This window comes from Theropithecus gelada, chromosome 15 (assembly GCF_003255815.1).
Source record: "Theropithecus gelada isolate Dixy chromosome 15, Tgel_1.0, whole genome shotgun sequence".
In the NCBI taxonomy this organism is placed as follows: domain Eukaryota; kingdom Metazoa; phylum Chordata; class Mammalia; order Primates; family Cercopithecidae; genus Theropithecus; species Theropithecus gelada.
This window is the reverse complement of record NC_037683.1, coordinates 33,989,161-34,014,376: the sequence shown is the minus strand read 5'-3', so window position 1 is coordinate 34,014,376 and position 25,216 is coordinate 33,989,161. Positions and strand designations below refer to the sequence as shown.

Here is a 25,216-nt window from a genome sequence, read left to right as displayed (position 1 = left end):
CAAATGTTAAGTAAGAGGGGCAGCCTTACAGTTGAAAACTCTGGAAACATTAAGTGGACTTTCTCAATCACAATCTCTCCTATTTGATGCCTGCAATGTAATCTGAAGATAAGGGTTCCAGTTCCATTCTGTCATTAGCAAGCACATTTATATCAGTCTTCTATCAGACTGGATTTGCTACCCTAGTACAATATGAAAATGCATAGTCAACTTGATAATATTTGTAAGTCACATATAATTATTATCACCTTAGAATATGCCAGAAGTATGGAAATACATGCTAAGACCAGATCTAAACCATTTTGCTGAATAGTTAAAAGTCAACAAATAGACAAAGCTTGAACTTTAAGTTTGAATGTGGAAGTGGTTTTGCAGTGTCCTCACTTCAGTGTTAAAGGAAAAAACATTTGACACCTCATCCTACTTTTATTTTTATTTATTTATTTTATTATCATTATTTTTTTTGAGACGGAGTCTTCCTCTATCACCCAGGCTGGAGTGCAGTGGCATGATCTTCGCTCTTGGCAACCTCCACTTCCCAGGTTCAAGCAATTCTCCTGCCTCAGCCTCTCAAGTAGCTGGGATTACAGGCACCTGCCAGCACGCCTGGCTAATTTTTGTATTTTTAGTAGAGACGGGGTTTCACCGTGTTGGCCAGGCTGGTCTCAAACTCCTGACCTCAAGTGATCCATTCACCTCAGCCTCCCAAAGTGCTGGGATTACAGGTGTAAGCCACCACACCCAGCCCTCATCTCACATTCTCATTAGATGGATCACTTCAAACTCTGGGTTAGTGGCCTTCATAGGGCACCTTGAGTGAGTGGGCATTCACAAATAGCTTTCACAGGAATAAAGATCTGCATATGGGTTTCTAGTCTGAATTATTATGTGTCTGAACAATCCACCCTTCAAGAACATGCGGCCTCTTTCACCTGCAGAAGGAGCCTACAAGGAGCCGGGTTCTAAATCTCAAACTCTTAAGCTTGCTCTTTCTCCCTTTGTTGTGGGCCTTTGGGGAAATGGTAATAAACTGCTTCTCATCTTTAGAGGGGAAAAGTGTGTTTCTCTCAGTATGTCGTCTGCATCATCAAGGAGTTATTCAAATACACACCAATCTCCGGGCCCAGAAAGTGGTGTAATCAGTTCAAAATACATGGGAACTTTTATAAAGTCTATACCCTTTGACTTTGACCCTGTAATTTCACATCTGGAAATTTAGCCTATAAAATTAAAACTAAGCATGAAAGAAAGGCTTAAATACAATAAGGTTCATTGTTTTTTGTAACAAACATTTTTAATAATGAAAAGCCAGAAATGATCCACTGTAAATTCATGCGGGAATGCATAGTCAAGTAAACTGTCATATATCCACTTGATGAAATGCTATGTAGTGATTAAAATTATATTTATTCAGAGAATGATGTGTACACTATGCCAGGCATGAAAAAGCTGGATATACACTTGTTTGTTTTAAATGATAACAGTAATGTAAATAAGCTACGGATGGAGAATAGGAATACAGAAATACAATAATTCATTAACAGTTATTATGTATAGGGAGTTGAACTTCAAATGAGTTTTTCTGTATTTTCATAAATTTTTTGTGAATATTTATATAAAAGAAACGATTTGAAATGAAAATGAAGATATCCAGTAGCCAGGAGGAGAGAATAACACCCTCTCTTAATCTAGACACTGTACTGGCCAGTGGGGATTCAGCTGTAAGTAAGACTCACAGCAAGTCTGTTCTCATAGTTTGTATTTGGACTGGGGAGGGGCAGGCCATAAACAATTCATTACTGAATGGGGTATGCTCTTGAAGTGGGGGTGCAGAGTGCTATGAACACATGGAGCAAGGATATTGAACACAGGAGGAGTTTAGAGAAGGTCTCCCAGAAGAAGTGACAGAAGCGGGGCTAGGAGATTAACGACTCAACACGTGAAGCCGGCAGGCATGAGCAAGTTTCAGACAGGTGAGATGGTGGCGGCACAGACTCCTCAAGGGCATGACATATTCCAGGACCTCCATAAGTTCAGGGTGGTGGGAGCAAGGGGGAGCGTGGAGAAGATGGGCCAGAATAACATGAGAGCCCGCCATGTAAATGACAGTAAGAAATTTGTATTTCATCCTCAGGGCAAGCAGAGACTGACATGAAGAGATTTAAATTTTTTAAAAAATTGCTTTGACCACACTAAAGAATCAGGTACAAGAAGGGACAAGAGTAGGTGCTGGGAGACGAACACGGGAGGGGAAGGGGCTTGCAGTAATCCAGGTAAACAATGATAATGGGCTCAGGAATGCAGAAAAGAGTCTTCCTTTTGTGTTAGGATTAATATTTAGATGGATGGCTTGGGGATTTCAAATACCGTCATAACCCAAAACAATAAAGAGTTTTTATTTTAAAATATTCTAATTACATAGCAAAAATTTTGGTTCTCATTTTTAAATCTTTTAATTGCCTAGCAAAGATTTTAGAAATCTTCAGGACCAAATAAATCCTGGGTTAGCCTGGGATGAACATCATACTGTGAAAATGTCATGTACTATTTTAAAATCATGCAGAATTTAAAATGTTAACAGTTTTCCAGTGAAGGGATGATGGTGCTGGGAAAATGGACAAATACAGTCTTCAAAAAAACCCAGAATGAGGGGGGAAAAAAATAACATTTGGTTTGGTGACAGATCTCCTTCTGTCACCAAGAGTTCCAAAAGAAGCAGGGGTTCCAGCCTGGACCCCAGAGGCTGGCACATAGCAAGCCAGCCCTCCAGGAATCCTTGATCAATGAATGAATGAATGAATGAATGAATGAATGAATACAACTGGATTAAAGCAGATGTTTGAGGATTCTTCTTTGGTCTCCTTGGTTTCATTATTTTTGTTTCCTGGTGACAGCCCACCCCTTATGTCCTTTGTATTTATAGTTTCCCTGATTACTAATGGTGAGAAGTGCAGGAGAAAGTGGCTCAGGAAAGGCTGCCTTTTATGTACTAGTCACTTAAAAATACTTTTCTTCAAATGTATTTAAAAATTAGGCAAATTGGAACCTTGCCCACTTTTCCTGAAAAACCAGCAAGCCAGAAAACTTTTTATTCAAATATTTATCATAAATGCTGTTTGGCTAAAATGTAGACTTTGTGGCTAAACATAACTTCGTAAATATGCATTTACAATGCTTGTTGTGAGCATTCCCAAGAGCCAAAACTAGAAAAGGCTCACATTCCCAGAAAAGGGAAAGGAAATTACATGTTGGAGGTCTGTTGTGTTTCAGGCACTATGCTGACCTCCTTTTACAAATAAATATATCAAGTACATATACTGAGTGATTTATCCAGAATCTAGTGGTTAATGGCAAATCCTAAACTTGAACTCAGGTCTGTCTGAATTCAAAGCACATGTTCTTGTGCTATCCCTTTTTACTTTTATGTCATAAAAGGAAATCAATGAAAATGTTAAAGCCCTAGTTAGTAAGGTGCTACGAGCAAAACTCCTTTGGAAACTGTTACTGTGGACTTAGAGGGGAAGAAAGAGAAATCAGGATTCGGAATTGACCTCTTTCTCTTCCTCTTGCCTTAGTCCCTTAATTTTTAGAACTTGTTTAATTGAGAAAAACAAGAAGTTGCCTTCCCTGCTTGTTTAGCTTTGGGATTGTTGTCTGCGTCTTGTCCACCCCCATGTTGAGTTGTTTTCAAAGTTAACTAATTTCATGGATTTCATTGTTACAGATAGATCAGTGTATTGTTTCTCCTGTTTTAAAAGAGGTTTTTCCCTGAGTTCTCCCCCTTCTGAATGCTACCTATCTCTTTCTCTCTTTTTTTTTTTTTTTGAGACGGAGTCTTGCTCTGTCTCCCAGACTAGAGTGCAGTGGCGCGATCTCAGCTCACTGCAAGCTCCGCCTCCCGGGTTCACGCCATTCTCCTGCCTCAGCCTCCTGAGTAGCTGGGACTACAGGCACCCGCCACCGCACCTGGCTAATTTTTTGTATTTTTAGCAGAGACGGGGTTTCACCGTGGTCTCGATCTCCTGACCTTGTGATCCACCCGCCTCGGCCTCCCAAAGTGCTGGGATTACAGGCGTGAGCCACCGCGCCCGGCGGCTACCTATCTCTTACAGGATGTTGTTGGGACAGTATTCAGCCTCAGTATCTAAGGCCTGGTACTCTGAGGCTCTTTACATTTGTCACAATCGATGATGATGTTCCCATCTGCCAGACACATGGAATCGGTGGCATTCAGCAAATCTTTGTTCCAGTCTGGTCCCAGAGACTATTTTGGAATTGTCTTGTAAATTATCTCTTTCCTCTCCTGTGCCTTCATCACACTCTGTCTCTACTGTGGCAGCTAGGGAAGTCTGCCTTGGAATCTGATTAATGATGTCTGTCTTCCCTCTTCAACTCAACTGTGAGCCTCTGGAGGCCAGAACCAGATCTCATTCATCTTGTGTGTACCCTCCCCATGCCTCCAACAAGGGGAGCATAACACCTTACATAGACACGTAGCCCAGGGCAGTTTTTTGACTTTAACCCTGCACCAGCTTGTCATTCCTGATCATTCTATGCATGCAACTGGAGAGGTTCTGAAAATCAATTCATGATGAAGGTAAATTTTGTGCTGCCATTGATCTGAGAACCCAAAATGGAAAATCATTAAAGACTTTTCTTAGTATAGATTTTTGTTTCCCTCCAATGATATTTTGAAGAAAGCTTGGATTTCCACATTATTCTGACCACATTTTACATAAATAAAAACCAGCCATAGTTAACACTTTAAAAGGGCTTTTAGGGGTTAGTCATCTAGGTTTTCCTCAGATAATCCCAGCCTTGATATATAGGCTGTGGTCAGCTTCAAAAACAGTAGTAATGCTTGACATAATAATAATTATCTTCCATTTAAACTAGAGTTCAGGATCAGATGGCTGTCATCTGGCCTAGGCTGGGACACCCCGCAACACCCTGGTTGATGGGATGATGGCAAAGAAGCTTGTATTGTGTCTCATTGCTAGTGGTCAGCATGCTTGCAGAATTTCTTCACCTGCAGAAGTATTTGAAACATGGGTTGTTATGAGAGTTACACCTTTGAATTCAACTAAAATAACAAGTGTGTTTTGGATATTTACTCTATACTCTAGGCTTCATTTTACTTTTGGTCTCCTGCATACTACAGCTCATGTTTCTTCACAAGTTTGGTAATGAAGGGCCAGTGTGCAAAAGTTCCAGTGAAAATGATGGAATGCGGGAGCAAAGGGCAGCTCCATCTCCAAAAGAGTCAAAACAAAGTCAAAGAACTCTTAGGCCCTGGAGTTGCTTGGTCCTGGTTGCGAAACCACAGTCACAGTAAAATGATGTCGGAAAGATCTCTCCATCAGGAAGAATCCTATTTGGTCTGCGGCTTATTATTCCATCATTTGTTTGGGCCTTTTTCAGGTAAGCCGTAACTTTGAGCTGGTTGGACGGGTTAACTTGGATCAGCTGGAACAGATGAAGGAGAAAATGGAGAGCTCCAGCAGTGATGATGAGGACAAGGAAGACGAAATGAACAGCAAGACTGAAGACAGAGGTTAGTCTCATCCTGCCCTCCCAATCCCAGATGGCATCTGTCATGTCCGTAGTGAGACAGAAGGGAGGCAGGAGATTGTTGTGGGAGTAACAGAAGGAATGATCCTTCTTAGTTAAGTAGCAGAACAGACTGACTTAGGAAACACATCAAGAGCTGTGTCTTTGTAAACTATTACTAGCTATAGAAACGCCAAGGAAAACAGACATTTTCTCCCTAATTATAGATATATGTTTGTTGAAAAAATAGATGGCAGTGATTTGTTTTTAATAAGGAAAACTGGTATCTAGGGAATCTTCAGAATAAGGACAAGCAGACAGCAAGATGGATGACACTGTAGAGCTCTAGAGGAATGAGAATGAACTTCCAGTTGAATGCTTATTTAAAATTACTGCTGCTGGGGCACACACTGCTGGAACTGTAGGGGAGGGTGCAAAGAACTTGAGCCCCTACCCCCTGATGTCCGTCTGCATGACCCTTTTCTTAACCCCCTTTGTGCTCTGACTTGCTTTGTAAAGAGAGAGAAAGAGAGACCACCTCTCTCATTCAACTATGTATTTACAGAATACACTGGGGAAGGTTTTGTGGGACTTTGGTACTATTTTTCTAACTTCCTGTGAGTCTATAATCATTTCAGAATGAAAAAGTTTTCAAAAGTATATTTAGTTGTGGATATACATTTATGTGATTCAGCGTTGGTTTTCTATATTGTTCAACATAGAATATTGTGGAAAACCCCAGACTATATATACAAGAATATAGGTTGAGATATATTACTTTAGTTATTGCAGATTTATCAAAAGCACGTGGATAACATAAACATCAGAAATCAACATTGCAGATATCGACCCAGAGATGAGAATAGTTGCCGTTACTGAGCATCATTATGTGCTAGCCTCAGTGCTGGTGGTTTTTATATAACATTTTTCTTTAATCTCATGACTAAGAGAACTGTGCATTTAGCCTGCCGAATTTGGTTTCCAGTTCTGCTACTTACTATCTAGATGGCTTCGGGTAAATTATTTTATCTCCTTGTACATTCGTCATCTGTAAAATAATAACAGTCATAATAATGAGAATAATATCATCTCCCTCCTAAGATTGTTGTAAAGATTTTTTTTGAACTTTAAAACTTCAGATTTCAGACTTTTAAAATTTATTTTGAAATTATTTTTAATTGATAAAAATTGTATATATTTATGATGTATAACATGTTTCAAAATACATACACATTGTGGAAAATTATATCAAGCTAATTAAAGTATGCATTACCTCACATACTTGTCATTTTTATGGTGAGAACACTTAAAATCTACTCTCTTAGCAATTGTCAGGTATACAATATGTTGTTATTAACTGTAGTCACTGTGTTGTACAATAGATCTCTTGAACTTATTCTTCCTATCTGACTGAAATTTTGTATCCTTTGAACAACATCTCCCCAAATCCCCAAGCCCCTGGTAACCACCATTCTACTATCTGCTTATATGAGTTTGACTTTTCTAGATTCCCCATATAAGTGAGATCATGCAGTATTTGTGTCTGCCTCTCTGTGCCTGGCTCGTTTCACTTAACGTAATGTTCTACAAGTTTATCTCTGTTGTCACAGATGACAGGATTTCATATTTTTTAATGGTGAATAGTATTTCATGTGTGTATATACCACATTTTCTTTATCCATTCATTTTTTGATGGACACCTAGCTTGATTACTTATCTTGGTTATTATGAATAACCCTGCAGTGGACGTGAGAGTGCAGATATGTCTTCAATATCCTGCTTTCATTTCCTTTGGATATACCTAGAAGTGGGATTGCTAGATCAATGTGGTAGTTCTACTTTTAATTGGTTGAGGAACCTCCATGCTGTTTCCATAATGGCTGCACTAATTTGCAGTCCCACCAACGCTGAGGTGCACAGGAGTTCCCTTATCTCCACATTCTCTCTAGCATGTTATCTTTATTCTTTTTGATAATAACAGGTGTGAAGTGATAGCTCATTGTGGTTTAATTTGCATTTCCCTGATGATTAGTGATGTTGAACATTTTTTCATATGCCTGGTGGCCATTTGTATGTCTTCTTTTGAGAAATGTCTACTCAGATCCTTTGCCATTTTTTAATCAGGTTATTTTCTATTGAGTAGCTTGATTTTCTAATATAGCATGGGTACTAATCTCTTATCAGATGTATGGTTTGCATATATTATCACTCATTCCATAGGTTGTCTATTACTATGTTGATTGTTTCCTTGGCTGTGCAGAAGCTGTTTAGTTTGATGTAATTCTGTTTATCTGTTTTTGCTTTTGTTGCCCATGCTTTTGAGGTCATATCCAAAAAATCATTGCCCAGACCAATGTCATGGAGCTTTTCCCCTTTGTTTTTGTCTAGTAGTTTTATAGTTTTAGGTCTTATATTCAAGTTTTTAATTCATTTGGAGGTGATTTTTGTATCTGGTGTGAGATAAGGGTCTAATTTCATTCTTCTGCATGTGGATATCCACCTGTTCCAATACCATTTATTGAAGAGACTGCCCTTTCCCCATTATGTGTTCTTGGCACCTTTGTTGAAAACTGATGGACCATGAATGTGTGGATTTATTTCTGGGCTCTCTATTCTGTTCTGTTGGTCTGTGTATCTGTTTTTATGCCAGTACCATGCTGTTTTGATTACTATAGTTTTGTAGTCAATTTTGAAGTCAGGTAAGGTGGTGCCTCCAACTTTGTTCTGTTTGCTTAAGATTGTTTTGGCTATCCAGGGTGTGGTTCTATGGGTTGTTGTAAAGATCAAATGAGATAACACACAAGACCTTCGCCCAGTTCCTAGAATATAGCAGTTACCTAATAAAATGATAAGCCTGCAATGTAGGTGTTATTTTTGTGATTTCACAAATGGAAAAATTAGGACCCAGGATATTTAAGAGCATGTTCAAAGTAAAAAACAAAACGAGCAAACAACAACAAAAAAACATAAACCCTGGAGATGAAATTCAATTCAAATTTACATCTTTTAGCTCCAAAGGCAAGCCCTCTTCTTACCCTGCACATCACTTTCCCAATGCCTCGAGTAGTGTAATCTTCATTGAAGGGGACCTGGCCCTGAAATCTCTGGATTCCGTGGCCTTTGGGACCCTGCTCTAAGGAGCCGTTTTGCAGAATTTATTTGTGTTTTCTGCTTGTTCTGTCTGCAAACATTAAGGAAGCCTATTGGTGGGCTACTTCGCTCCAAGGTGTTCCCTGTTCCTTTTCCTGACTTGCACTCACCCTCCTACCATGATGCCAGGGCTGAAGACTATGGGTTTGCAGAGGGGGGCCTCCAGTTTGGCTCTTGAACCCCTGATCAAGACAGTCAGCAGGAAATGACAGCCAAGATACACTACCCTTTCAAAAACCCTGTGCCTACAGTTAACCTGAAAAAGACATGGACAAATAAAACATCCTTACCATATAGGTTGATTGTTCTCATAAAGTTATTACTTTTATCAGTAGGGGCTGTATTAGTCCATTTCTTACAAGGAAAATGGTTGTGATCGGAGAAGCATGGCTTTTTTTTTCTTCTTCTTTTTCAAACCATTTCATGAGTAGGTTCTTCACAATGATTTCTTAACATCCCTGCACTATTACCGGACTTTTCTGGGAGAGGATACTTTTGACAGAAAGACTCCTTTTTCTTCATAATGCTCTATGGCCTTGCCTTTTCTCCTCTGGAAACAAATTATTTCTCATTGGATATTATTGTGGCTTTTTAACCTCTAAAGCTGAGCATGTGTGATTTCAAAGGTTATAAGCATTATAAAGACAAAATACCTTCTAGGCTTCTGCTCCCCTGTGACTCCTTATACAAAAAGAAAAGGAGAGAAAGAAAACTCGAATTTAGAAGATGGTAGTTGGGATGTGTGTGGGACACGAGGCAGACCTCCTCATTTTACCCTACTTGGCAGCCCCCTTTTACTTGGCACTGTGGCATTACACAGGAGTGGGTTGGCTGGAAAGAACTTCAGGGTCTCCGCTTCTCACTGGGAAAAGTATAGTATCCACATTCATGAGCTTTACTACATGGGGAAAAAAAAAAAAAGCCCTCAGGGTGGAGAAGCACGTATTCCTCTCAGAGGGTGGGGGATTTACATGAGTAACTTCCAGTCATGTTAATGGAAATTACAAGCCTAAACCTTCCCTTCCCCCTCACCGATCCTTGAAAGAGCAGCCTCCTTTGTCCCAACTCCTTTGAATAGACCGAGAATCAACTTTCCACCATCTAGGTATATTCTTGGCAAGAAGAAGAAATGCACACAATAGCCTCGGGTGTTTCTGCCAGGCATCCCAGCTTCTAGGAGCAGAGGGCCGGAGGTGGCTTGCGCGCAGCTCTCGGGCTGGTGGAGAGCTCTTGGAAGAGTGGCCAGTGCCCAGTGGCCTCCTCCTCTGAGGATGGAACTTATTATGTGCCATTGGAAAGGACAGATGACTGGTTTCCTGTTTACAGATTAAGGGTAACGGAGCAAGTGTACCAGGAACATTATTCCTCTTATTGGCAATTTAGACTTTTATCAGACACCCTCAGTTTAGGGGATTCACAGCCTCTCAGGCATCCCACTCCCTACCTCCTTTCTAAACGCAAGCGCTGGACTGAATATGGACACGCTGCAGGTCCTGCCTAGGAAGCTCAGGGGAGATTTGAAAGAGAAGAATCCAGGCATGAAGAAATCAAAATTAACCCCAGCAGAATCCTCCCCACCCCCCTCTCATTATGCAGTTGGGGAGGAGTCAGGAAGGCATTCTGTTGATTTCTTGCCCAAGATAATCCCTGCTAAGGAATTAATGCGCAGAGCAGATGGTGCTGTCTCATTTCCAATGAAAAGAATCAAGGAAGATAGTCTGTGCAATTATTTTTAATGGCTTGTGTGGTGATCTTCTTAATTTGTGAGAAAATGTTTCATCTTTTGTTAAAACTGGCCCCAGTCACATAGCTGTTTGTGCTGAAGATTAAGGCATCACAGAGCCCCCCATCCTGTTAACATCGTCCTGAGAATCTTACTAGATGGGGCATTTCAACCAGGAGGCATCTTCCTGTAATGTCTTGTATGTGTGGACCAGAGTGATCAGAGTGTAAAGATGATCAACACTTCCCTATGCGATGCCCTCACTCTGCAACACGGCTGCAGAACTGGCAAGGTCCTGCCGTTTATTACCTACATGAAGACTTGGCCCTCTGGTATAATGAAACACATATGGGCTAGGAACTCAGGCTAACACAATGGCCATATAAGCTCTTATCTTTGAGTTTGCCGGGAGACGTGGCCTGAAAACAGTTAAACAGCCAATCCACATTTATCAGACTTCTACCATGTGCCTAGTACCATGGAGGAAACAAAACAACTAAGTCAATATTTGATGTTTACAACAGACCGTCCAGAAATGTCTGCATATCCCCGTATTCATAAATACCACCAATTGAGGGGTAGGTGCCGGGCAGCTAGCCAGGACCTCTCAATAGCTGGGCACATGTGTTCACATACTGGTTCCCACTCATCCAGATTCATGTTCATGGTAGAGTCTTCGCTTGCAGATCTCATTCAGTGCACATAACCGCCCTGTAAGGTATTGATTATAATACCTATGATGGATGACCACAAGTCATGAGCCTTCAGCCTTACTTGGAACAAGTAGAAACCCTGAGGTCCACAACACATAACCTGGTCCAGGGCTTTTGGTAGCGTATGTTCTTTTCAGTGAACAAAGATAAACCTGTGTCAAAAAGGAAATGAATAGATGCTAACCTGTGAGGCACTGATATAAATCATCACACAAAGGGGAGAATAAATTGGAAAAAATAATGCTCAGATTCCTTTGGAATGGGCAAGGGGCTCTTCAGTCAAGAAAGACCCAGAGTATGTGATAGAAGCATTGGGGAGGTGAGGAGAAATGAGGTGTTGGGGCCCAAGAACCAGAAACAGTTCTTGCATGCTATTCAAGAAATGCCCTAAGGGGGAAACCTAAGAAAAAGTAAGGAAGCTGGAAATTGCTTTCACCGCATGGCTTTATCAGTGAAGGTAGGAGAGAAGATATCCTAATGAATGCTGACTTACCTATTCTGCTGATTCCCACAGCACACAGGTAGCACTTCTGCTTTCTCTTTGCAGAGCTGATGAGATTTTCTGACCACGGAGCTGCTATTAATACTGAGAAGCGTTTTCCATGTGAATTTTGTGGACGGGCGTTTTCACAGGGCTCTGAGTGGGAAAGACATGTGCTGAGACACGGCATGTAAGTCGGGCCATCTCAAGGATGCCTTTGTCCAAAGCAAGAGGTAGGGAGGGAGGGAGGGGCTCTCGTTTTAGTTCCCCTGACAGTATGTACACCCCTCTGTGTCACATTTCTGGGCCATGGGAGGAGAGGCAATGGTGAGGAACCAAGTTTCTCCTTTTCTGTTGTTTTTTAAAATGGTCACCCAGCCACAAGTCAAATAAGGAAAAAAATCATCTTTATGAACGACCAGTCCCACTCAAGCCCATGTGCAGAAGTATAGTGTTTTCTCCAGCCAATGTCCCTTTAGTTTTCAGTAGCATGACATTCTATAATAGAATGTGAATCGAGGTCAAAAGATATGGCTTCTGTTCCTGCCTCTGTGACTGACCATTCCCTGAGTGGCCCTGAACATTCCCATGTACTGCCTCGGGGACAGAGCCAGCTTCTGCCTGCCTCCCAGGTAGGTGAGAGCATACTTGTAAAATACTTATGAGATCCCTGAACATAGAATCAGCCCCTCAACAAGGCACCGTTAGTCCACCAGACACAGAGAGAACCAAGGATGTGGTCTTTTCAGGAGGAAACGTGGCTTGTGTGGTGATATGAAGCCTGAAGCTTGATCCCTGAAGCCTCAAGGGTCTAGACCTCAGAGAATATAACCACGCTTCCCAAGACATGGGTTCCATCTTCAGGTTTTTGCTTTTAGTTTGTTTTCATGATTTGTTTCAGGACCTGACAAACAAATCTTTAGTACCTGAGTTACTCTTTTAGACTTAATAAATATGACCAAATCTCCAAGCTTCTGGGTTCGGCTGATGACTTTGAGCATAAGACAATTCCTGCTATTACCACTGATGATCCAGTAGAAGAAGTGACATAAAATGATTATGCTTACCTAGAAACAAAACATGGTATAATCAATGTATAGTATAATAATGGATACTTCTGTAAGTTCAAATCTTTAAGATACAGAAATATATAACTTAAGCAAAACATAGCAGGGGTGAATCACTTGGTATTTTGTCATACACCCATGGCATTTGTTCAAAGGAAACCCCAAGGCTTTTATAGGATCAGGAAAATAAGGACACTTGAGGGTTTTTATTATCTATTTGTTTAATAAGAAAAATATATATACTATACTCATCTGTCTCTTCGATACATGTTTTTTTCAGGGCATTGAATGACACCAAGCAGGTGAGCAGAGAAGAAATCCACCCAAAAGAGATCATGGAGAACAGTGTTAAAATGCCCTCCATAGAGGAAAAGGAAGATGACGAGGCCATTGGGATAGACTTTTCCCTAAAGAATGAAACAGTAGCCATCTGTGTAGTAACTGCCGACAAATCTCTCCTGGAGAATGCAGAGGCCAAAAAAGAATAAGCGTTTGGTGAAATCCTTAATCAAACCTTACTTGAACAGTGATGAAAAAGTGGGAGGGCTGGCTTGGGCTGAGAAGGGAGGGACAGAAAAGAGAAGACAGAACAAAGCTGCTTTTTAGGACTGAACAATCTATTTTCAAAGCACTGGTACCTGTGTGAGTGAGTATGTAAATTAAAGTTATTTAAATGGTTGGAATATGTGGCTCCTTTTCCATCACTACATCTTTTCTTCCGGATCTTCATCATGGAAGTTTCATTTGTTGCGGAATATGGAAGCACCTCCCAAGGGTACGGTGCACCCTGTGGTGGTCTTGGACAGTATATGGAAACAGAAGCTCCGTGACAGTAGAAGACTTCTCATTGGGGAGCAACTTTTTGACGCACAACTTTTGGTGCGTTTTTCTAGTTTTAATACCTTAAGCTTTTTCAAGACCTAACTGCAGCCGCTTTGGGAAAAAAACAAAAAACAGAAAACAAAAAAAAAAAAACTGCTTTGCATAAAACAGTCACCTGTTTCCTAGTACCTCAAACTTAACCAAGGGAACTCTCTGCATTTGTCAGTACTACCTGTCGTCGTTGTGGTTAAATGTAGAGAGAACTGCTGGGCAAGATGGTGAATGGAGAAAAAAAAAAAGAGTTTTAAAGAAAGGAACACAAATTGTGCTTAAAATCCCCATGTGGGTTTTATTTCTTAAAATACTGTGATTTTTTTAATTATTTTAGTAAAAAACAAAACAAAAAAAAGAAACAGACTTTAATTATTAGATAACTGTTTGTGAATTGTCATCCTTTATTCCAGGTAAGCTGTTTATTAGTGTTCAACTATAATTTAGAATTTGGTAGATTCATGTGAGCTAATTTTAAGGTGATTGTGGAGTTTTGTTTGCCACATGTTTATTTTCTATCAATTTGAGTGTTACAAACACAGCACAATTCAGTTTTTCATATGAATTGTTTTTCGTGTGTGTGTTGTTATTGTTGTTTTAATTTCGGGGCAAGGGAGATTTAGTTTTTTGTGAATAGGAATGTTTTTATTTTAAACATGGAAATAACAAAGAAGTTAACTTTCTTTTTTTTTTTTTTTTTTTTTTTTTTAATTTAACTAAAGAACCAAACTTTCGGCACAGCTATGCAGCTTGTGGGCCAGACGAGGAGGTCCTCCTCACCCTTTTGTTGCCTGTCAAATTCACGCATTATCCGTCTCACACAAATAATTTCTGTTAGGATTGGCTGGCTTTTGTGTGTGATTTTAAAATCTGTGTTTTGTTTCTGCTGGCATTGTGTTTTGCGGGGGGTTTTCATTTATTTAGGGGACGAGGGGATGTACTAGAATCCCATCCCTTTGGTGAGAGTGGACAAGAAATAACGTGCATCCTACAAGGAGCCTGGAGAACTACTTTCTTTTTTTTTTTTTTTTTTTTTTTAAATCTAGCTGCCAGCTGCTCTGTCCCCCATATCAGCTTTTTCAGGAGGGAGCAGCTTAGACGAAATCTAAGCCTACATTTATAATATGTTCTGATTGTGAACAAAGGGTTTCGTTCCAAAAAATAGAAAAGAACTTTTCTTGAAGCCTAGGTTTTAGAAGCCCGTGTGTGTGTGTGCTTGGATGTGCGTGTGTGTGTGTGCGTGTATGAGTGTGTGTGTGCATGTGTGCATGTGTGAGTCCTTTGGTTTTCATGTTTTGTTTTTTTTTTACTTGGAAGGGTTGTGGGAGGGTGGGAGGGAAGAAAGGGAAGGGGAATTGCTGAGATGACAGTGTCCCACACAGCTTCAAATAAAATCCATGGAAAGATGTTGCATTTGTGGAATAAGTGCTTACTTGAAAAGCATGTTCTTCTTTTATTTTCTTACCGTTAAGAATTTTTATTTGTAGGATGTTTGTTTTAATTTAATTTTTTAAGGGATGGGGGCCATCATGTGGAAACCAGAAAATGGGGAAAGTGTGAACTATCCAGACAAAGATTCATTTTGTGTCTATATTTGTTTTTAATTGGCCTCATTTCAAATGTATTAAACAGTTCCATACCTGGATTGGGTGTTTGTAATGGTTACCAAAAAACAAACAAAAAAAGAAAGAAAAAGGAAAAAAAAAAGAAAATAATTGTGACATGCTTTTATCACTACTTTATTTTTCAAATAACATGTAAATATTGTAATCCATTGGATTTTGTTTTGCTAACCTGTTAATAAAAATATGGGACCATTATCCTTTTAACAAGGCTAGAATGTCATTTTTTTTTCTTTTTCAAACATATACCTGATATTTTGTGGCCGCACATTTTGGATGCATTATTATAATTCTGTTGACTGTAATGACATAGAATTTACAACATTTTTTGTTGTTGTTTAATTTATACAGAGGACATTTTTTTCAGAGCTTGAGAGAAGAAAATAAATAGCAAAATGATAACCTATTGACTCTCGTAATCAGTGTTTCCCAAAACTTCATAAAAGATAGGGAGACCCTGAGTCCTTGAAGCCAAGGGTTTAAAAACAAAAACAAACAAACAAACAAAAACAAAACAAAAAAACCACAAGTAGGTTATTCAAGTTGTTTGCAACATACATTTTGTAATGAAATGTGAGAAATTAATAAAGAATTTTTTTCACATGTGTCTATGTGCATCTGTTGTAAATCATTTACAGATATGATTTACAGATATGAAATCTAGAAATATTACAGCACTATCTTTCAATGCCTGTACACGAGATATTTTAAGTCATTGAATCTACACAGGTATGGAAAGCAAAGGTAAAGCTGAGGTGAGGTTGAGGTTGAGCTGGGATTTTCAAATGTTAATATTTCTGCATCAGGTATTGATCAACTGAGGGAGTTTTAGGGAAGGAATATTTTCCATCAAAAATGTGAATCAAAGTGATGTGTGAACTTCAGAAGGAGGAAGTGCCAGTGATTAAACAGCATCTGGGGACCCTGAATCCACAAGCACAGTCACTTTAAGCTAACTGCAAGTCACACCCACTGCACAGGATCCATTTCAGTATTGCCCCACTTGCTTACGAAAGCCTGTGCCACAAACTACCTTACTGCACATCCTGCAGTCATAATTCTCACCATTAGCTTATTCTTTGAGCTACCTTGTTATAAAGCAATGGAAAAATTAATAGTCCTGAAGCCTAGAAGAAAAGTAAATTAAAATCAACAACATTAATTATTAACTCAGAGCTGAGTTACACTATCTGTCTCTTAACAGTGTTAGAAGTATGGCTCCTGAATCATTTGTTCCGTGTTCATTCTAAAAACTTGGTTCTCACCCTTCCTCCTCCCCATCCCTATCAATCAATAAGATCGCATTCTGAGTAATGTTTTCTATTCAAATACTCAAGAGATACTCAACCTTTTCTAAGGACTGCAGGTTGAGAAGTTTCTCCTGTATGTTTTCAGAAAGGAGAGAAAGTGACTTAATGGACTTCACTGCGATAAACATGGTCTCCATGAAATATTTTATGAACAGTGCTTTTACTGAGTTCATGTCTAATCCATATTCTCACTTTGTTTATGTAAAATAAATGGAATTTATTGCTATATAAGTCATGGTAAGTGCTGCAACGAGGCAAATCCTGAAATCACTGGCTTAGCACCATAGAGATTTGATTCTTATACATATTCCCTGTGAATGTCTGTGAGGTGTCCTAGACCTGTTGACTCGGGGGTCTGGGTTGCTCCATGTGGTGATGCTGTCATCTCAACACATGAATCTCAAGGTCAATGCTGAGAGCTTGGAAGTATTTCACCCACTCAAATGCCTGATCCAGGAAGTAGCACACATCACTTTCAGTCTCTTTTTATGGGCTAGATCTAGTCACATTGTTCCACCTGTCCACAAAGGGACTGGGAAGTGTGTGAGCTTCCAGTGTGCTTAGGAAGACCACATGACCAAGCAGCCTCCACCATAGGCAGGAACTGGTAGAGAAAGAAACTGTTCTTTGGAAGGTACAGGATGCTGATCCCACCGCATTGCCCATGCACTTAACCAAGATTTCTGAGCAAATATTTGGTGCTAGCTATATCAAGAAACAGGACAGACATGAGATGTGTCTTCTGACAGCTCATGAATAGTGAGCATAGATATGCAACATTTGGAGATGTGACTTCCACTGGAGATGTTTGGGGCTTGCTGGACCCGTTAGCTTCCTGGTGTGAGGCTTTGACTGCACCTCTGCATTGATCGTGGCAACCCTTGGGAAACATGGTCTTGATAGTAAATGTGTTTTTTTCTGTCCATCCAAAAGAACATACTTGACTTAGGGAGGCATAAAAGAAATTGGTTACTCACATACATTCGTCAAGTCTTTTAGTCCTAAGTTTAACGAAACTTACTATATGTTCTTTCCTTGCAACTATACTTATTGATTCACTATTTGCCACCATTATGGCATAGCTCTCAGAGGAATAAGCTTAGCAAAACAAAAGTATCTCTCACTTCCTTTCACTTGTACACTTGTGTGTACACTCCACTCATGCAAACAGGTGGAGCTTTAAGGATTGGAGAAGTCTTTACCTTCAGAATTTAAAACTTTATGTTTACAATTATTAATGTGACAATATTAGAGGAGACATCAAAATAAAGTCACTTTCCTACTTCCCACATCCATATCCAAGAATGTTTTCTACTAGTTTCATTCGTGAGCACTTTTTACATGGCTCTAATCAATTTTAAAACATCTTTTTTTTCACTTAATAGTATATTTTCCATGTTGCTATAGAGTCTTCACAACTAAAAATGTTCAGAACTACATAACATATTGAATGGAAACACATAACTATAATATATAACTCATGAGTGAGTGAACATTTAGATTTTTAGATTTTGCAATATTATAAATAATAATGTAGACAACATCTTGCCCATGGCATCCCCAGCCACACTTTTGGATAATTTCATTAAAATAAATTGTCAAAGGTACAATTAGCATTCAAAAGGGTATTATTAATTTGCACCAACACCAGCCATGAATGGAAGTAATAACTTAATCATGCCCTTGAATATACAAAAGAGACAGAGATACCATGATCATGAATGTAGGTTCTAAAGTCAGCCCACCTGGATTCAAATCCCAGGTGACCCACTTGATTGTGTGATTTCAGGCAAGCTACCCCCGTTGTCTTAGTTTCCTTATTTGTAAAATGAAGATAACAATATTCAACCATTCATCTTGCATGCTTTAATTGCAATTTAAAAATTTCTAGATATTTTAGCATAGCCCAGATATTCACAATTGAGAGGCTGGATTTTCCTATTTGAGTTTTCTCTAAAACGATGTTAAGACTCAACAAAATGTGCTTAATTAGAAGGAGAAGAATTCTTAGTCAATTTTGTATGGCCCAAGACCCACTGAAAACTATGATGCCAACACTGATGGCAAGCACCAATGATAAATTGTTTATATTGACTTCATTTGGGGCTTGCAGAGACAATTCGCAAAACAATATAAGGTCATTCAGAAACAAGGAGGAGGGAAGAACTGGCTGCCTGAGGGATGGGGAGTGGTTAACACTGGAAAAGCTAGACCACTGAACAGAGTCTTAAATGACTAGTCTGGAGTGTATGCCAGGAAGAAAAAGTGATGGAGAGAGGACATTCCAGGTGGAAAAGGGGGCATTTATGCAATCATAGAGGTGAAAAGTGCTGAGCCTGGTGTTCTGGGAATGGCAGGTGGTACTGGATGACCCAATGAGGAATGCCAAGTGAGGAAGATAAGCCAAAGCTAGAAAGGTTGATCAGAGAATTCATGAGGGTGTCCAATATCATGCCAAAGAGTTTCCATAAAGAAGTGGAGATGCCTGTAAGAATTGTGAACTCAATAAAGAATTTTAAGCAAGGGATTGACACAATCAGATTTAAGTTTAACAAAAACTATATTCAACTAACAAAGGCAATGCTGGTTGGTTAATTGCCCACCCAATAGCTATCACTCCCATTTTTCTTACTTAGTTGAAGCCTAATTTTAATTGGAATGGTAATGTACCCAGCTTTAAAAAATACATTTCTCAGCTTCCCTTGCAGCTAGGAACACCATATGTCACATTTCTGGCCAATGAAATGTAAGCTGAAACTTTCTGGGAAACTTTTGTTTTCCAATTATAGATATCACCTTTTTCTCCACATTGCATTCTTCTCCCCTTCTACATCCCCTTCTACCTCCTCTCCTCCTTTTTCTTTCTGGAACATGGAGCAGCCATGTTACAACCATGAGACCACGGGAGTGTGAAAGTGTGATGCTTTCTAAAGTATGACCTACTGGTGCCCCAGAAAGTTGAAGGAGGCTGGGTTCCTAAATGCATTGTGGTTATGCTATAGAAGCCTAGTTGGACTCATCCTGAATTTCTTCTGAGATGGAATTGGGAGGGGGAAAGACATTTGTTTAAACCACTGTTACTTAGGTTTTTTGTTATTTATAACGGAAAGCAGTTTCTACTGCTGTAAAGTGATAGCCAGCTGAAGTGGAGACAAGTTCACTGCAATTGCCTTCTTTAACTGAACCTCCTGAGTGAAACAATTCCAAAAGCAATGGTAAGATGGAAGCCTCCATGTTCTATATTGACTGAGCTTCAGCCAGTGATTTCTTGAAGCCCTCTGGAAGGTAGAATTCGACTCCAGCAGTCACATTGTGTCACAGAGCTATGAGGGGGCTATTTAAGGCCAAGTTGTAGGTGGGAAATATGAGGAATCACATCAGCCTCTCCCATCTCACTGTCTTCTCTATTAGCCTCAGGTAGAGAACAGAAAGGAAATAGGAAAGGAAGTATTAATAAAATGTTTCCAGTAAGCTTCTCTGGCAGGACCTGGGAGTTGATAGGGAATAGCATTCTATCATAGAAATTATAAAGTGCCTTGAAATATCATGCTCATCATTTCCTGAAAATGTCAGTTCCTTTCTAAACAACTCGCACGGCACGCATCTTGAGTGCTACGCTTTTTTTCTCTTCTGGAATTACCTCCCATTGAAGACTCAGCCTAAATGTCACTTCTGATGGGAAGCCTTCCCTGCCTCCCTATGAGTCACAAGATATAGACTATCACCCTATCTATCACCTACCCACCATCTTAATAAACATTTATGGAAGGCTCATTATGTTCCAGGAGTGGTTCTAAATAGTTTATACACATCATCTCATTTAATCCTTGTACTGATTTTCCTAAGACTGTTGTAACAAATGACTACAAACTTGGTGGTTTAAAACAACAGAAATGTATCCTCTCACAGTTCTGGAAGCCAGAAGTGGAAAATTAAGGTGTCATTAAGGTTGGTTCCTCCTGGAGGCTCTGTGGGAGAACCTGATTCGTGCCTCTTTCCCAGTTTCTGGAGGCTGTGGGAAAACCTTGGTGTTCCTTGGCTTACAGACGCGTTACTCCAATCTCTGCCGTCTCCCCTCACATCACCTTCTCTTCTGTGTCTTTTCCCTTTCCCTAAAAGGATACCTGTTATTGGACTTAGCACGCACCCTAATCCAGAATGATCTCCTCTCAAGATCCTTAATAACATCTGCAAAGATTCTTTTTCCAAATAAGATCAAAGTCACTGATTCTAAGTACACGTATCTTTGGGGGTGGGGGGAACCCACTACAGTCCTCCTAAAAAACATATGAAGTGACTACTATTATTAGCTCCATTTTAAAAATCAGAACACTTAGTGAAAGGCTAGATAATTGCCCAAGATTCACAGCTCAGGAGGGGTGGAGCACTTCAAGCAGCCAGCGTGCATTCCCTTAACCACTGCTGTACACCCTTCTCTTTGTCTTATTCATTGTTGCCTCCCTAGTGCCATGCACAGAACCTGGCCCTGAATCAGGACTCAATAAATGTCTGTGGAAGAAATGGATGGATGGATGGATGGATGGATGGATGGATGGATGGATGGATGGATGGATGATGAAATGTTCTTCTCTCCCCCACCCCCACCCCACTCAGCCTCTAAGTAGCTGAGACACATTGCTGTCAGATGCAGCTAGCCTTTTTAAATTCAAATATATTCCTGTTGATACCAAGTGTTAGTTCTCATCTGATTTGGCATCAATGTTACATTTTCTTTCAGAGCTCGATATTGCTTTTTAAAATATCTAAGTAAAAATATGCAGCTTGGTAGATGAAAAATGTCTTTGTCTGCAACTCCAGGCTCTCTCTGAGAAAATGCCAGAGAACTCAATACCAACACTCCCCCTTCAGAGGTCACCTTGACCCTCCTCCTCCTTCCTTGCCTAGAGGTGGACAGGAAATGGATGAAGCGATCCCCTGGGTCTGAAAATTATAATAGACAGCAGCACTGACCACTACTAGAGGAGGAGGGAAAAGCCAAAATTGGCTGTAATGGGAGTGGAGACCCTTGGCTGTGACTAACAGGGCAGACTGTGTCAAGATGCTTAGTGGTGAAGGCAAGTGAGTAAGAGTGGGAAGGTAGCTTGAGAGAAAGAGGGTTAAGGGAAGACTGTTTTTCAGAATACATGTGACTTGGACACGTTTATCACACTGGAAAGAAGGAGCCATGGCAGTTGTAGGGGAACTGACAAGCAAACCCTTACTGGATACAGGGCACAGGAGAACAATTGGCTTTAGAGATGAAGAGGGAAGAAAGAGCAAAGGGAATGTGCTCTCCTCTCCATGTAGGTGAAAGGTTCAGGGAGTGACGGGGTTCATGCTGAGGTGGGATCCGAAGTCAGAGGAGAGGGATGAGTAGGCAGAGAGGTGAAGGGTTGGAGCTGCTGCTGAGGGCTGTGTAGAAGAGAACTGGTGGAAGGAAAAGGAAGCTGAACAGAGCTGAACCCGATTAGTCAGAATTATGCTCTTGATATGACAGAGAAAGCTTACCCAGAGGGTCCAGAGTAATAGATCTTTTGCTGGAACTTCTTTCACAACATCCCTCCACACACACACAAATGCAGATAAGCATGCACACACCACCACCACCTAATAAAGAAAAAAGAGAGAGAGAGAGTCACTCTAGGAATCCGAGGGGACACTACCTTTCCCCGCCTACCTAATTATCTGGCTTTTTGAATTAGGGCTGGATAGCAAACTTGCCTTGTTTCTATTCACAATTTCTCTCTTGAGTTTGCTCCCATTAATGAAACAGCTTAGTTTGGTTTAGCTAACTGCATGCATGACTTCCAAAAACCACATCACAATGCAGGAGGAATGCAGTCGCTAGCAATGCTACAGCAGCTTAACCACATTGTTTAAAGAGAGGAGCCGGGGCAGCCCCAGTACTTCTGAAATCCATTTAAGATGTGTGAAAACATGAGATTGAAATTCTGACCTTCCCCTAGAGCTAGAAGAACCTCCTCCAGGGGGCTGTTTGGAAGATTGCAGATGCAGGGCTGGGCCCATCTACATCTCCCCAAGACTCTGGCTTCTGGTAGCCTGTCAAGCAGGGAAGCCCTGCCTCTGTGTCCTGTCCCTGACGGGGCATCAGCCTGGTTAAGAGTGGAGTCTCTGAAGCCAACTTGCCTTATTCAAATCTTGACTGCTCCATTTACAGTGCAGCCTTGGGCACTTAACCTTCCCACACTTCAGTTTCTCCATCTATTTTTGGCATAAAAGTTATGGACATAAAAGTACCTAGTCACATACATGTTATAGGGATTAAATACAATAAGTAAGGCCTTTCCCATAGGTTGTGCTCAGTTGGTATAATTGATCATCATCATTCTCATTGTTATTGTGGTTAATTCTTTAATGACTTGGAACCTTTGTTTCCTCATCTGCAAAGAAAGGACAATAAGATCTCCTTTCTTAAGGTGGCTTAAAATAAAAACAGACTAAAGAGACTATGATGTGTTTGGTGTGTGGTAGACACTTGATATGTGGCCACCGATTTTAGTGCAGCTCTATTACATGCCCTGATTTTTCTGTTGCTGGCCTTGCAGAAATGTAAATGGCTTGATTTCTTCCATCGTAAGTATGATGATAGAAGATGGTAGAGCTTACAGTACGGGCTCTGGGGTCAGATAGAGCCGGGTTTGAGTTCTCTTATGAACTTCGAAACCTGGGGTGCTATTTAGCCTCTTTTATGCCTTAGTTTTTTTAATCCATAGAAAGGGGAATAAAAGTATCCACTGTGAACATGCCATGTGATAAAGCAGTATCTGGGCCAGAGGAGGGCTGCAGAGTGTGAGATACATACTCCTTGAGGGCAGGGGCTCTCTCAGGCTTCCTGTTGTATCCCCACACCTATGAGCATACCTGGCTTGTTGCAGGGCTGCTCCGTAAGTATTTGCAGCCTGACTGTTGGAGAAGTGAGGCAGAAGCTCAGTGCTGATCTTTGAAAGGAGGTGTGACCCAAGGGGGTCTCATAATCTCACTCTGTATAGTTGGTTGAGCAAGTGCCACCCTCACTTATTAGTCTTTTTTTTTTTTTTTTTTTTCTGTACTGTAGCTCTGTTTGAGTCTTCTAGAAGCAGAAGTATTGCTCTGCAAATACTTTTCTGCCACTGCGGAAGTTTCTCATACTTAAAAAGTTCCAGCCAGTCACCATGCATCCCACCACCCCACGCCTGACACTGCCTGTGAAGAGGCTTCCCAAGTGATAGATGGTCATGCTTTGACTAAGCAGCCATGAGATGTCTTGTTTCTATTAATTATCCTAAATTGGTTATTGATTATGGTTAGATTTAGAAATATAGTCACTGTCCTGGTTTAAATGTAAACACTGCAGGATTCTTGCTTATGAACCTTGTGAAGATTCTAGAAGAGCCTAACTGACCTCCAAATCACACTTTGAGAGTTCTTGGAAACAAAGATCCTACGTTACTAAAGAATTAAAAACTCAGACAAATTATGATTTCTATCGAGAATAGGAATGAGATATATAAAAAAAAAATCTAGGTTTAATTAGAGAGGAGGAAAGTAGAGCCAGATGTAGGCTAAACGACCGGGAGTACACTTTACATAGGTGCTAAATAACTATTTGGTGAATGAATAAGTGCGTCTTAGTGCTCCTAGAAACTACTCCAATGGGGAAGTCCATCAACAAAGTGGGAGGGGCTGAAGCTCTCATGGCACCTCTCCTGGCATTGAAATGTCCTCCACTTAAGAAACAATAGAACCATGTCCAATCTGATGCTTCTCTCTCAACCATCCTCTTGCTCAGAGAGGATAGTGGTAAACTTCTCTAGCCAAGTGAAAACATTTCTAGACTTTTGCAAGCAACACCGCATCGCTTCATTTCAGACCATTTCCTTGACTCTAAAAAGGAGCTCAGCAGACCTGTTGCTCTTATCTTACTTACAACCCACACTGTTCAGTGCTCATTATTTTTAAAGAACCAGAAACCTCTGCTTGGAAACAATGAAGGGAGTGCAACCCCTCTTCCAAGCCTGTGTCCTATATCTACCCAACCTACTTCTCAGGGAGCTGGTGAGGGTAGATGGAAACATGGGCCTTTGGGACCCGAAGGGTCTGTCCTGAAACCCCGGCTCCGCTGTTGACTCAGATTGAGACCATGAGAAAATCACTTACTCTCTGTGAGTCTTCTTTTCCTTATCTGTGAAACAGGACATTCATAAATAAAGACCTGCCTTCCCTACCAGAAAGAATGGGCTTCTGAACTGTCAGACTAGGAGAATTGGGGTTTAGAGAAATTAAGACCTTACAGAGAACAGAGGGTGGGAGGAAGAGGAGGAAACATCAACAATAAACCTAGGAAAGGTCTCATGAATATAAGTTTCACATTTTTCCTAAAATAGAGTTTTTAAAAAGGTGCAAAATGTCAGTGACATTTAACACGTATTAAAACACTAATAACAAGTGCAATCCAATTAATTTCTATTTACCACCCTTTGCTTGTAAGAACATCTTTAAGATCTTCCTCCCCTTTAGTTTTCAGGAAAATGCTGAAATTTCAGGTTGCACATAAGAGGCAGGTTGAGAGGTGTTTGTTGGTTGGTTGGTTTGTTCCTGCATTTGGGTTTCCATCTATATACATTTATGTATTTCTGACAGTTTGCTTGAGCATTGTTTTCTCCTGTTCCCCAGAGACCCAAGTTCAAGGCACCTCAAAGAACAAACCCCATGGACCATCTGTCTACA

The 25,216-nt window shown here is 40.4% G+C and overlaps 1 protein-coding gene across 2 annotated transcripts in view; it reads left to right on the top strand.

Moving 5' to 3' along the window:
* The window catches only part of ZNF462 (zinc finger protein 462), a 151,856-nt gene extending 136,070 nt beyond the window's left edge, over positions 1 to 15,786 (top strand). For both annotated transcript variants that reach the window (XM_025360577.1, XM_025360576.1), the window contains exons 11-13: positions 5,422 to 5,554; positions 11,684 to 11,807; positions 12,965 to 15,786. In XM_025360577.1, coding sequence (XP_025216362.1) covers positions 5,422 to 5,554; positions 11,684 to 11,807; positions 12,965 to 13,172 — 465 coding nt within the window. In that variant the 3' untranslated portion in view covers positions 13,173 to 15,786. The remainder of the gene's footprint in view (positions 1 to 5,421; positions 5,555 to 11,683; positions 11,808 to 12,964) is intronic.
* Positions 15,787 to 25,216: the final 9,430 nt, after the last annotated feature.